This window comes from Exophiala viscosa (genome assembly GCF_022695815.1).
Source record: "Exophiala viscosa unplaced genomic scaffold EDD37scaffold_2, whole genome shotgun sequence".
NCBI lineage: Eukaryota > Fungi > Ascomycota > Eurotiomycetes > Chaetothyriales > Herpotrichiellaceae > Exophiala > Exophiala viscosa.
The window spans coordinates 81,157-93,573 of record NW_026944354.1 but is presented as its reverse complement, the minus strand read 5'-3'; the positions used below and the strand labels follow the sequence as shown (position 1 = coordinate 93,573).

Below are 12,417 nucleotides of genomic sequence, written 5' to 3'. Positions count from 1 at the left end.
CCCTCTCAGCAGCTCTCACTTCGGAAATACTCGATTCTTCCGGCTCTGCATCTCTGCGTTTGGACTTGCGCTTGGACTTGCGGTTCTCGGATCCGGCCATGGTGGGCTCTCGCAAATCCGATATGTCCTCCAAGGTATTAGATCGAGTAGGTGTCCCAAAGGCTGCATCGTCTGTTGCCTGTTGGACTTCGGCTCTACGATCAACACCTGGGTCATCTCTAGAAGAACGCTTCGACTTCTTCGATTTCTTCGACTTCTTGCTTTCCTTGGGACGTTCCCATTCTTCAGGGTCCGACTGGTAGTGTTCCGTCGACTTTGATCGTTGGTGATCAAGTAAATCGTCGAACAAGTCGGATCTCTCCTCCTTGGACGGTGATGTATCGTCGTCCCGGCCGGACGCTGTAAGTGCTGCCACGCCCGTTGCTAGACCGGAGACAAGTGAGACCGCAACACCTCCAGTCTCGGTAAGCAAATTCTTAAAACCGCTCTCGTTCCCTGGGACTTCTGGTTCTGGGATCATTTCTTCATTGTTTTCATCCAGATCTCCCTGACTCAATATGCTGTCAAACGCTCTCGGCTCTCCACTTGAAGGGTTGGCCCGCTCCTTGCGGCGTTTCTCACTCTTGCTGACCCTGGCAGCAGGCGACGAGCGTAGGTCTCCATCTTGGTGCTCGCGATCATCGGCGTGCTGCGGCTCAGATACTTCCGAGTGTTGAGCATGGCGAACGACATCTGGTGTCATGCCAAGATCACTCACAGTCTCCGCGAACGGGCTTCGATAGACATTTGAAGGTGTTTGGTCCTCACTAGACCTCATTTTTGCGGGACCTCCGACGTCATTGTCGATCTCGTCAAGAATTTGAGGGTATTTCTGTATTTCTGATTGCCCAGGCGCGACTTCGATAATGTGTGAAGCCTCTTCATCTGGCTTGTCATTGTTTTGCCGAACGTTCGGCGTCTCGTGTTCGATCTGATCAGCTTCCGAATCGTCGACCGTCCAGGTACGACTGATGTTGGGCCTGTCATCGACAACTGGCACTTCTTTCTCGAGATTCTCCGCGTCTTTTTCGTCCAATGTCCATACGCGACTGACAGTGGGGCGGGTAGGCACATCTTCGGCGTCTTCGAAAGACATCGTTTCTTCATTGGTGATGTCTGGCATAGGGCCATTCAGCTTCTCCTCTTTCGTAACCCCTTCGGGCATATAACCAGTCTGCTCGTACTCAGGCGTGGCAACTTCATACACATATGTGTCATGCTCGCCCCAGGTCACTTTGGTTCCCCTGGCAGACCTGCCTTCTGATGGTCCAGATGGGTCCCGGGGATTTTCTGCCGACTCTGACACAGACGTAGGCGTGATAATTGGACTCGCATCACCCTGAACACTGTGAGCCTGACTACCAGGTGGGGTCGGCTCGATGAGGCTGAGCAAAGGAACAGGCCAAGGGAACAAGGTGGGGTCATCATCCAGGTCTAGGCCAAACGGCCGATATAAGTCTGGGTCGAAGGAGTGCGGCTTCCTTGGTCGTGTAGCCCCTGGGATGATCTCTACCACGGTTGCTCCAATATCATCTCGGTGTTCGGCCTTAGCATTGTGCTCCTTTAGATGTTCCTGAAGTTCTTTTGGAACAAAGAATGATCCGTAGTTCTCGTAAACTGGTGAAGGGGTCGTTGATCTGGAAGGCTTGGCTTTCATTCTCTCCATCCTTTCTTGCTGAGTTTCATTTTGCGGAGATGATTGTCTTTCCTTCGACTGCTTCAAATTCGATTTCCGTCGGGGAGGGCTGCCACCCTTGTCAGTGCTTCCGCTCTTCTCTTTTACAGCAACGACAGCCGATGCTGCCGCCGCCGCTGCTGCCACTACAGTTGCAGCTGTCTCTACGCCATCTTTGGAGCCACGATCCCTCTTCTTGCGTTCGCGTTCTTGTTGTTTTTGTTCGGCATACAAAAGTTCCAGCTCCCGCTCGATCTGAAGTACTCTTTGGTCGGACGAGTCACGAGGCCTTTGCTGTGTGTCGGAGGAGGGTTGATCGATCAGATTCGCCTTCCGCCCTGAACGTTGAACCGACTCAGAAGTCGCTGACGGCGCCGGCATAGCATCGCTGCGCTCGTTGCTGTTGCTGTCCTTGCGCCTATCTGGGCGCACCCGCTCTCTCTCAACATATTTCTCACCTTGTGTCGACGGAACCTGGCCGAGAGGCGCCGACTCAGGTTCATGTTGTCTAAGATCGTAAGAATATGCCGTGACCGGTGTCGTTTCGAAGTCGTTGTCTTGAAGGAATGGAGCCACCGGCGTTACAGGCTGCGGCTGCTGGAGGGGCACAGACGTCGACAAGACTCTTGTGCCCTCAGGCATGTAGTTCGCACTAGGCTCATTCTTCCTTGCCAATCTATTCCTTGCTTCATTGATATTGAGGTCTGAGATTGGTCGAGGCTCTAACTCGCGCAGGGGAGGAAGATTGCTGTGGCTTGATGAGGGTATCTTGCCGCCATAACCACTCGAGGCTGCCAATGCACCTATCGCGGCTGCTGCACCAAATTCTGTGGATGGGCCTGACGTAGTTCGTTGAGGAGCGGACGAGTGGCGTCCTCCGGCATACTCTGAATCGAACTCATGCCGCTTTTCATGCTCTTCTTTGCTGCCGAGTATTGGCTGTGGGTAGCCCTCATGTTGAACAAGTGAATCTCGACTATGGGGGCCTGACCATTCTTCGCCATAAGCTAAAGCCGTGTCCACGCTCGAAACGGACTGATTGGCATCATCATCGGTGTCGTACCATCCATCGTCATGTCCTTCAACAAAGTCATCTTCGTGTACCGATATTCGTTGCTGGTTCGTACGTCTGCTGCTGCGTCCTGTCATCTCGTCAGCATCATATCTTTCCTTACCCTTTTTCTGCCGCCGGACACTTTCATCGGCTAAGGCTTGTCCCGTTGCCACAAGGCCCAGGAGTGCGGCGTTGGAATCACGCCGGTGAGAATGTTCTTTGGAAAACCTTCTGGAAGATTTGCGGCGAACTGTGGCTGCGCCGAACGCCAGGTCCGCATCGCTGGAAGAACTAGACGCATTTGCGAAATTGAAGAATCCTCTGGACTTCTGGCCCCTCTTTTTGTTGGCCGAGGGGCTGCTGAAGAAGCTTGCGATGCCGCCTGGTCCGGTGTTTGTAGCTGACAGATCGACGTAGGAATGCATCGGCGAGACACGTTTTGAGTAGTAGGGTTTCTTTGGTGGTGAACGACTCCTGCTCCTACTTCGACGTCGAGATGACTTGTCGGCAGATGACGCTCCTACTGCTAATGCAGCAGCGCCAGCTGCAGTACTTATTGCAACACCTCGGGACGCATGCAGTGAAGGGGGCGACGAGTTGGAATCACGTCGTCGCGCACTGCTCCTGTTATGTCGCTCTGAAGTCTTGCTGGTCTTTCGATCACTGTCATGTTTCTGCTTGTAGGCGTCGGAGGAGGACGAGTAGCGTCTGGATCGACGAGAGCGGCCAAACTCCTCGTCTTGGAAACTGACTCGATTTCGGTTGATTGGTCTGCCTGTTTTCACGGACTGGTTATCGTCGAAATCGTGCTTGCTCTTCAGAATAGCATCGCCAATTTTGGCTGCTCCGTACCCAGCCAAACCACCAACCACGATTTTCTTTGTGCCAGACCGCTTCCGTCTTTCTTCATCGGAGGAGTATCTGTACACCTTGTCAACGCGAGTCGAGCTTCCGTACCGACTTCCTGAAGATGACACTCTTCGATGGTAGTGATGTCGGCGGGGCGCCTCTGCCGGTGAGCTCATGGGATCGAAACAATATTTGCAAACGCCGATCGCCTCAGTGTACTGCTCGTATTCTGCCACGGCATCAGGATCCCGAAACCAATCGACAAGTTTACCGAGAGGTCCACGCCGTCTGTGACGATGAACCTGCTGGACTGAAGCGGAGTGATAGGGTGAGTGGCCATGGAAGGAGCCTTGTGGGCCATGCGTGGCAGTAGAATAATGTTGGCTGTGCGCTTGCTCGTGGTGGGATTGAGAATTCATGAAGGCTCCAGCTGCTGCACCTACGAGGGCCGCACCGCCATACAAGGCTGCATTGGACTGCTGCTGGGGTTGCGCAAAGTCGGCTGGTGCTGAGACGGGGTGGGATCCCGAGTAGGATCCGCCAGCTGGGAGTCGCGAAGGCGTCTGATAACCACCTCCCGTCGATGCTCCGCCAAGTCGAGTTGGCACAATGCCCTGCGGACTCGGTTTCGGAGATGCCACAGAGTTGCTGTATACGGGTGGCTTGCTTGTTTTAGAGTCTACTTTTTGGAAAAGCTTCGAGGGCATGGTCTGAACGCCGGAGACGTGGTTGAAATCGTCTGGACCGAAAAAGCTGGCAGCGGCGCCAACCGCACCTAAAGTGCTCGGCTCAGGCGGAGGTTTGGCTTCAATGGTCGGCTCCATCAGATGCGCCTGTTCAGCACTGGTGACAATGCTGGGTGGAACTGGTCGAACTCCCGGCTGAAAAGCGACTGACTCTCCGCCGTCCCCATAATATTCCGCAGCCAGGCCCGGTGGTCGATAGGGTTGCGAGTAAGTGGCCGGAAACTCCCCAGGGAATTGATTCTGTGGCAGAGACGCCTCGTTTTCTCCATATCCGCGTGTGCTGCTCTTCCTATCCGTCTTGCTAGACCTTCGCGAGTCACGGCGGCTTGGCTCGCTGTGTCTTCTGGTTGAGTTGCTGTCATTGTACTGATCATTGTTTCCCCGTCTTGCATTGTACGCCGGAGATCTTTCGCTTTCGCGAACCCTCTGTGAGCGCGAAGGTATCTGCTCCCAATCGTCGGCTGTGTGCTGACTTGGATGCGTGCTTGATATCTCGGACGGTTCGTCCGTCAATATGGGTGCGAAACTTGATTCCGCAGGCGCATGGTCGCCGTTGTAAGAAGGGTCTGGCCGGCTGGATTTGCGTCGCGAGGAGGAAGTCATAGATTGACTATCGGTACGTGATCTAGAAGGACCATCTTCGTCATTGGCGCGCCGGGCGGGCTTAGAGGACAATTCTGAACCACTTCGACGACGGTCCGAACTGGACTTCCCCATGGCGCGGGCCGGTGTGGTTGACAGGTTCGTAGAGAGGCCAGGGCTCTTAAGTTAGGCGCACAGGCGCATCCGTTAGACCTCGGTCGAAACGTGGAATGCACTGGCTGCAATTCGTCGTGATTTCATGATTCGAGGATATTTCGATGCCGGGCGCTCAAGGCGATCAGATAAGCGACATTGTCTTCGTGGGGATGTTGTGCGCAAGGTTGTATGGATCGGTGTGCTTTGCTGGCAATGGTCCTTTTCACCGTCGCGTCCTGAGTTTTGAGTGGCTGGGGAACCTAAACAGATATTCGGTGGTCACTACCTGGCCACAGTTGCACGGCGCAATACAATGTACATGTACGTGAAGAATCACCGACGAAACTCATACACTGCTGCAACGATTTCTCGATATTACCATAAACTACGAGTACATGAACCAAGAATTGTCTTGCACGGTGGTATTCACATTGTTCGAGATGACCTCCTGTTGCTTACTTCAATGTTTTGGCCGTCAACAACGACACTTCCACTGGATCTTGCGGCTCGGGGCGCCTTCCCGCCTATGGAATCTACCAAGCAAGGCTTTTTCCAGCAGATATTGCCAGTCCTTACAACCCGTCGAACACCTTTTGTTGTCCAGCTCGTCCGATCCCCTCCGTTGTCATATAAAAGTAACTCATTCTTTGTGAGTGTAATACTTGCGCCAGTCGTGAACATCCTTGTATCCCAGTACGTCTCGTATCTTCTTGTTCGACAGAGGCGCCTCAAATTCGCCCATCTTCCTGGTGATTGGCGTGTCGGGGCATGTTTCTTTCAAAAACTGCTCCGTGGGAGTGGTTGTGGTGATAGTATCGTTCGTGGCGTTGAATACCTGGAATCCCAATCCAGATTTTGCGACGCACAAGTCGCATATTTGCCCAAGATCCCTGGCGTCAATGTAACTCCAAGCATTCCTCTTTCTCGTATCGGGTTGTCCCACATGGCGTGGAAAATCTCTCTCGTACTCGTGCGGTTCAATGACATTGCCGATGACCAATGCATAGATGTCGTTATTGAAGCGGCGAGAAAAACTGCGGGCAATACGCTCTCCAGTCAGCTTGGAGCAAGCATAGGTGTCCATTGGGTTCCGATCATAGGTTTCCTCATCCAAGGGAAATGAATGGTAATCGTCGTCTCCTTGGGTGAAGCATACACCATACGTTGTCTCGCTGCTGGCAATGACGATCTTTTTCACGCCGAGTTTGCAGGCAGACTCAATCACATTGTAGGTACTCATGACATTGCCGCGAAAGGTCTCGCTATCGGGCACAATCATATTACGAGCATACGCTGCGAAATGGATGACAGCGTCTGGCGGGCCAGGGTGTTTCGGCAGCTCATATTCGTCCATGGAAAAGAGTGAGGACAAAGCATTGAACGTTTGAGCTCCGTCGGTCAGGTCACATTTCATGGTGTAAACACTTTTCCCGGCGGGAATATGGTCTTTTGGGAAATCGATGAGATCCAAATTGAGGACTTGATGCCCCTTCTCAAGGAGATATGGGATGCAGTGTCGACCGGCCTTGCCTGACCCGCCGGTAAAGACGATACGTTTGCCTAGGGAGCCTGCCATGTTCGCTTGTGTACGTTTGAATATTTCAATGGTCCGAGTAAACGTAGTACGCATAGAGAATGTGACAATATGGTCAAGAATAGATGTGTGTTTCGAAGCTCGTCACAATGATGACATATTCGATGCGACACGGCCTTGATCGGCCTTTAGCCGAATGGCACGCGGCAGTCACTCACTAAAGAGGAAGGTCGGATAAAATCAGAAAACGGCACTTCGCTTTCTCTGCAGCCTATTATTCGAATCATGGTCGCTGCGTCGGCGGAAATTGAATATGCTTGTTTTCTGTTTCAAAGTCTGGTTTGAAGCAGGATGGGGAGCGAGGAAACTCGACTGCGAAGCAGCGGCGCCTGACATGTAGGGTCCGCTGCTCGGACCGCCGGCAGAATAACCACCCCATGAAGTCGTAGACGGTATTGTTGGATAGTGTGCCTGCTGAGACTGTGCATATGCCGACTGTGTCGACTCAGAGTGATGTCTTTGCTGGTGAGGGACTCGTGGAGGCAGATTGGGGCGGGCGTTGAAGTCTTCTTGGCCATACAACTGTTTGAGACGTTCAGTCTCTTGGTCAATCTGGGCTTGCTGCCGCCTTCGTCGTTCCGCTTCCTCAGCTTCTAGTAGCTTCCTGGTCTGTTGCTCTGCCTCTTCTTCCCGAATTCGCCTCGCTCGCTCTTCCTCTGCATATTGTCTCTGTAATAGGGCTGTCTGCGCATCAATTTCCCACTGACTTCGCGGATCAGTGGGAGGCACACGGGGATCGCGTACGGGACCCGGCTGTGCTGAACCTGCGAGCTGGCCTGGTGACGATGACTGAGGGCGCAGGTCAGAAGCCAGAGCAGCAGCGGCGGTGGTGGGACTTGTCGGGTTCAGTTTTCCCCCGATTGTGGAAATGTTGAATGTCTCCTTGAGGTGACCGAAATACACGTCCCGAATGACCACAGCTCCCAGTAGTAGGACCACTTCAAACCCTTTCAGGTCCTCTACCTCGACTCTTTGCAGGTTTGGCTCGTACAGGGTGACTTCTTTCAGACCTTTGAATATTGACACTGTAATGTCCGGCTCCTTGCTTCTCGACTTGCGTACGACGTCTGTGCTCCTGCCTGAGAGGAAGCATGCGAGATCTTTTGAGAATTTGCTGTCCTTCTTCCACCTGAATGCAATCTTGGGCGTGATCTCGGACGCGGCCGGATCATGCTGACCTCGATCCAGTGCCGACCAAGATGGTGCTCGAAAGGTCTGCTGAGGTATTTCAAACTCCCAAGAAGCCGCGGTATTCCAAGTTGCTGGTCTATGCGTCACCTTGATCTGCTGGTCAGGATTGTACAGTTGAATAGTGAATTCGGTGGGCAGGTTAGGCTCAGGAGGTGGTGGAACTGCGCCGTTTAACCTGGCCTGCTCGGAGATCGGGGGTGGTTGTGTCCACGATGGAATGAGGAGGACCTCCGCGTAAAGGACATCAGGGTTGAAGGCATCGTAGATGGCAGCAGCATATCTATTCCTCGACGCATGCTGCTCTGGGTCGAGTTGGCGTAAGGTGTACGCGGGCTCGAAATTGGCGCCGTGCTGAGAGAAGAGAAAAGTTGACTGCTGTTTCGGCTTGTCCTTCGAGGGGTCGAGTACGAACGCTGCAGACGTTAGCAAGGCGTACGACGGTCTGAGAGAGATACGAACTCGGGAGATTCTCATCCAGCATTTTCGCTCTTCTGTTTCTGAGTTCGTTCAAATAGGATTAACGTTAGTACTTCAAGACTTCCGAGTCACAAGCATTCGCTGACACTAAAGCGAGACCTAAGACACTGAGAAAGATTTCATATTCTTTTGATACCACCACGACGTCCAACAACCAGGTCGACCACATGGTGCCTGGAATCATTTATGTTTGTAAGGATTGTCCGCGCGAACACAGCCACGGGGCAACGCAGTCTTACCTCCCCGCTGTAAAAGTGCACGGCCTTACTGTATGGCATGGCAGTCACGAGGCTCTAGGCGTAAGTTAGGCGTTTAAAGGCAACCCGGAGCCCGGAGCCCGGGGCGTTCGGCATTGGCATTGGCATTGGCATGACGCGTTTCCACTGCGTTTGATTTCTGGGCGCAGGCACCTGCCGGGCTGTGGCCGCGGGTCATTACAGTAGATTCGCACCCATGCCCTAGCCCCAGCCTCGTATCACCCAACGAAGAAGGGTAATCCAAGTGATGCAAGCCCTGATATCGACATGCATTAACGTAGCAAAACGCGAGCAGAAAGCCCGTATGGGGGGGCGTAGGGGCCGGTTCCACGACTGTCGAGCATTTGCTAGAGATGTACTCCGTACATGGTTGTGTCACGAAAGCGAACCAAATAAAGTGACACACAGGCAACAAGCAAAGAACCCTATTTTTGGCTGTTAGTGATCGATCGCTGCCTCGGTGGATTCTTTCATTCAAGCCTGAGAGCCTCCTCGTCCACGATACCAAACAGCTCCTCAACCTCCCTCAACACACCCTGTATCCCAAGGTTGAGTTGTCCAGTGACCAGAGCATATGTGTACAGCAGACTATAATCCTCGTCTCGGCTTTTCTGCTCCTGCGCGTCATTCCAGCGATAGGCAAAGACTTTGGCCAGCAATCTGTCCCTGGTATGCTCTATACTTGGCAGATCATCGCTGGGGATCGAGTATTCCAATTTCATCGAACTGGCAAGAACGCTGAACAAGTGACTGATCCTCCCGCAGAGCTGCGCTCGCTCAATAGCTGTGGCTTTGAGCAGTGCTTCTTCTCCAGGCGATGCATTGGGATCCTGCATAATGACCTCGTTCATAGCATGGAAAGCATCCAGCATTTCTGCTGTCTTTTTGAGGATCCGAGCGTATGTCGCATGCGGGAATTGTCTCTTGAACTCGAATTCGCTTTTCGATGCTTCAGCCAGACCTTGAAGCTTACCTAGGAATTTCTGAAGATAGAACTCTTCGCGCAGATTCATGTACCGGTCAGGATGGACGCCATCGATGAGAGTAGCCAACGGATCTCTCTTCCAGATCAGTCCCATACGCAGCCATATCAGCGAGAGGCCATCTTTGAGTTTCTGTCGGGCGGATATTGGCCAAATAAGCCGAGTAACGATCAGGCCCCAGATGGTGCCAGAAATCACCGCTACGACGCGATGTCCGGCAATTTGGACAATGTAAGGATTGTTTCGCGAGTCCTCTTCGTCTCCACCATCATCGTCGTCCTGAGCAGAAAGACTGTACGCGTATAGTGCACTGAGATTATAGGTCAGGAGAATAAAGCGTCCCATGGGGCCTTTGCCCATGCCGATGATGATGTATGCTGTCCATAATGCCATGATGAAGCCGATGAAACCTAGGACGAAAGGGTTCTCGTTCGACACTTCCCATGCAGCCACGGCTATAGCAGCCCCAAGGCATGTACCCTGTATTCTCGAAAAGCCGGTGGTATTCGATGCACCTATTGTCATACTGCACACAAGCATGTAAGACAACAAACCCCATTCGCCTCGCCAGTGTGAGTAGATGGGACGCGTTGAAGGCACGAAGCTGGGTAAAGCGTACAGTATAGCTCCAAAGCCTACTTTGAGAGAAAACTTGATGTCATCGCGGCCCAGGAAGGAGGAGATTTCGTATATTTTCTGAAAGAACACCTGCTTGACGCGAGAACGATCAGGCCACATTGAGATCTCCTGTTGGCGAGCCCCCTTGATAGGCCTGCTCGTGAAATGGAGGTCCAATTCGCCGCTTCTCTTCACGATTTCCGCAAAGTCAGGATCAAGGCTGTGGAATTCGTCCTCCATCTTGATCGACCGCCAGAACTTCATCCAATGCCAGGTTCGACCAGCAGGCAGCTCGTTCACCTCCAATTGCAACTCGTCAAGGATGACCAGATACTCTTTGATAGCCTCAGCCACCTGTACGAGTGAGAAGGAGAAATGTCCGCAGCATGCTGCAGCATCTTCCCAGTCGGCTTGGACTGTAAATGGTCGCGAACGATCCATATCTTTCCGCCCATAAAGAGCAGCGATGGACTTCTGGCGGCTGTTCTTGTACAGGTCCAAAGCACGTTCGAGGCTGATTTTGAATTTTGGATTGGCCATGACCGCGTAATTCCGGGAAGCATCAAATGGGTAATGTTCCAGGATCTCCTTCAGCGTGAAAGCTAGCGACCGCATCGCAGGACCCATATTCTGAATGAACAGCTCGAAGATCTGAGCAGGTGAGCGGACTGGTTCGGACAAGTCCTTGTGTGAACCGTCGGCAGGAGAAGCACTTTGATCATCATCAACAGTCTTGGAGCCTTGAAGTGAGTTCATCCAGAGAGGCGTGGTGTTGCCAATACCTTCGAAGCGTGCTCCTGAGCCAAATGCCGGCTCTTTGATGACAACAAATTGCATAGCTGCAGCGCTCCTCAGGCCGCCTATACTTTGAGAAATGCGTTGAGTGCAGAGTCCTAGCCTTGTCTCGATGAATGCTTGCCGCTCCGTACCCAACAGGTAGTGCTCGTATTTAGACTCCTTCAAGTTCTGGGCTACCGTAGATGAGAGTTTCTTGTGCCGCTCGTTGATCCCAACAATAACGCTGTTTTCCAACTCTGTTTCGTCTCCAGATAGAAAGCTACTTGTGATCAGTGCAAGCATATCAGATTGCGAGTCGGTCAAATCAAGGAGAATTTTCTTCAGCTTTGCTCGGGCGGAGATAGGGAATATCAGGATTGAGACCAGAGTCGTTACGATCACTCCGGCGACGATCATTTTGAGAATCTGCGTGATTGTCTTTACTGAGTAATCTCCAGCCTGAATAGCTCCTTCTTTGGTGAGAATCGTAATGATACCGAGTGACGCCAGGGAACATGCGATGTTTACCAGAGGATCGTTCTTCCTCAGCTTGACCCACGCCACGAAAGACAGGCCTCCACCCAGGAAGACGATCAATACGATAGCGTGCCCCAGCTCGATCAGATGGACGACATCGGAAAAGAATGCAGCGACACTCATACTCAATAAAGAGATCACGGCAGTGTAGAGGAAGGCCGTCGTAGCGAGAAAAAAAGCATCGAGCATGCTCCCGAGTGATCTCGCCGGATGAAAGTAGACTGTGATCGTGGCAACCATGTGCTTCGAATTCTGCCGACCAAAGAGGTGGCTCAATGGATGAACAAAGGTCGCCAGACTGCCCAAGAGGTATGCCAGTGCGAATTTGAAGATTCCTTTACCCGTGTCTGACCGTAAGAAGTCCCAAACATTCCCAGCATATTCCTTACTCTTGATCTTCAACCTCTTCTGCCATGATGACCCGCCGTTCTGGTGAGATGCATGCGATGGTTGGAGGAGGGGAGCCGTCTCGCTAGCATCATGTCGTTCATCTTCGTCGCTATCATTGTCCAAACTGTGTAAGGTGAATGTCCTGCTTAGCCTTGCGCCCGTGGATGGATCGATGTAAGATGAATAGCGCAGCTGTATTGGAACCAAGTCAGCGATGCGAGTCAAGATCAACTTGCAAGTTCACTCACACTGGCTCTGGGATTCTGCGCATAGTCTCTATCATCACCCGAAGCCATGTCTTGCACGAAGTTCGGAAGCCGATGGCAAGATTGCCACAAGCTTAGAGACGTTCATTTAGAAAATGCCAGCAGCAAGAGTCCAATGGTGACACGTCCATATCATGAGAATACGAGAGACGAGAGACGAGAGACTTCTAATTGTTGTCAGGCCTTCTCGCAGTCAGCCTCATTCACAGGTCTCAGGCCGCTCCGA

The 12,417-nt window shown here is 52.5% G+C and overlaps 3 protein-coding genes across 3 annotated transcripts; all 3 read right to left on the bottom strand.

The window, feature by feature from the left end:
- Nucleotides 1–5,741: 5,741 nt before the first annotated feature.
- Nucleotides 5,742–6,677, bottom strand: EDD37DRAFT_559632 (UDP-glucose 4-epimerase; the record flags this gene model as incomplete). Its single annotated transcript, XM_062813803.1, has 1 exon — nucleotides 5,742–6,677. The coding sequence occupies one exon, from the start codon at nucleotides 6,675–6,677 to the stop codon at nucleotides 5,742–5,744; it is 936 nt and encodes a 311-aa protein (XP_062672440.1).
- EDD37DRAFT_219048 (uncharacterized protein) lies at nucleotides 6,550–8,761 on the bottom strand. Its single transcript, XM_062810390.1, has 3 exons — nucleotides 8,603–8,761; nucleotides 8,346–8,537; nucleotides 6,550–8,299 (listed from the first exon to the last, which is right to left on the bottom strand). The coding sequence occupies exons 2-3, from the start codon at nucleotides 8,365–8,367 to the stop codon at nucleotides 6,876–6,878; spliced, it is 1,446 nt and encodes a 481-aa protein (XP_062672439.1). The 5' UTR covers nucleotides 8,368–8,537; nucleotides 8,603–8,761; the 3' UTR covers nucleotides 6,550–6,875.
- Nucleotides 8,646–12,355, bottom strand: EDD37DRAFT_219072 (Fusaric acid resistance protein-like-domain-containing protein). The gene is made up of 2 exons (XM_062810391.1): nucleotides 12,174–12,355; nucleotides 8,646–12,117 (listed from the first exon to the last, which is right to left on the bottom strand). The coding sequence occupies exons 1-2, from the start codon at nucleotides 12,219–12,221 to the stop codon at nucleotides 9,091–9,093; spliced, it is 3,075 nt and encodes a 1,024-aa protein (XP_062672438.1). The 5' UTR covers nucleotides 12,222–12,355; the 3' UTR covers nucleotides 8,646–9,090.
- Between the last annotated feature and the right edge of the window lie 62 nt (nucleotides 12,356–12,417).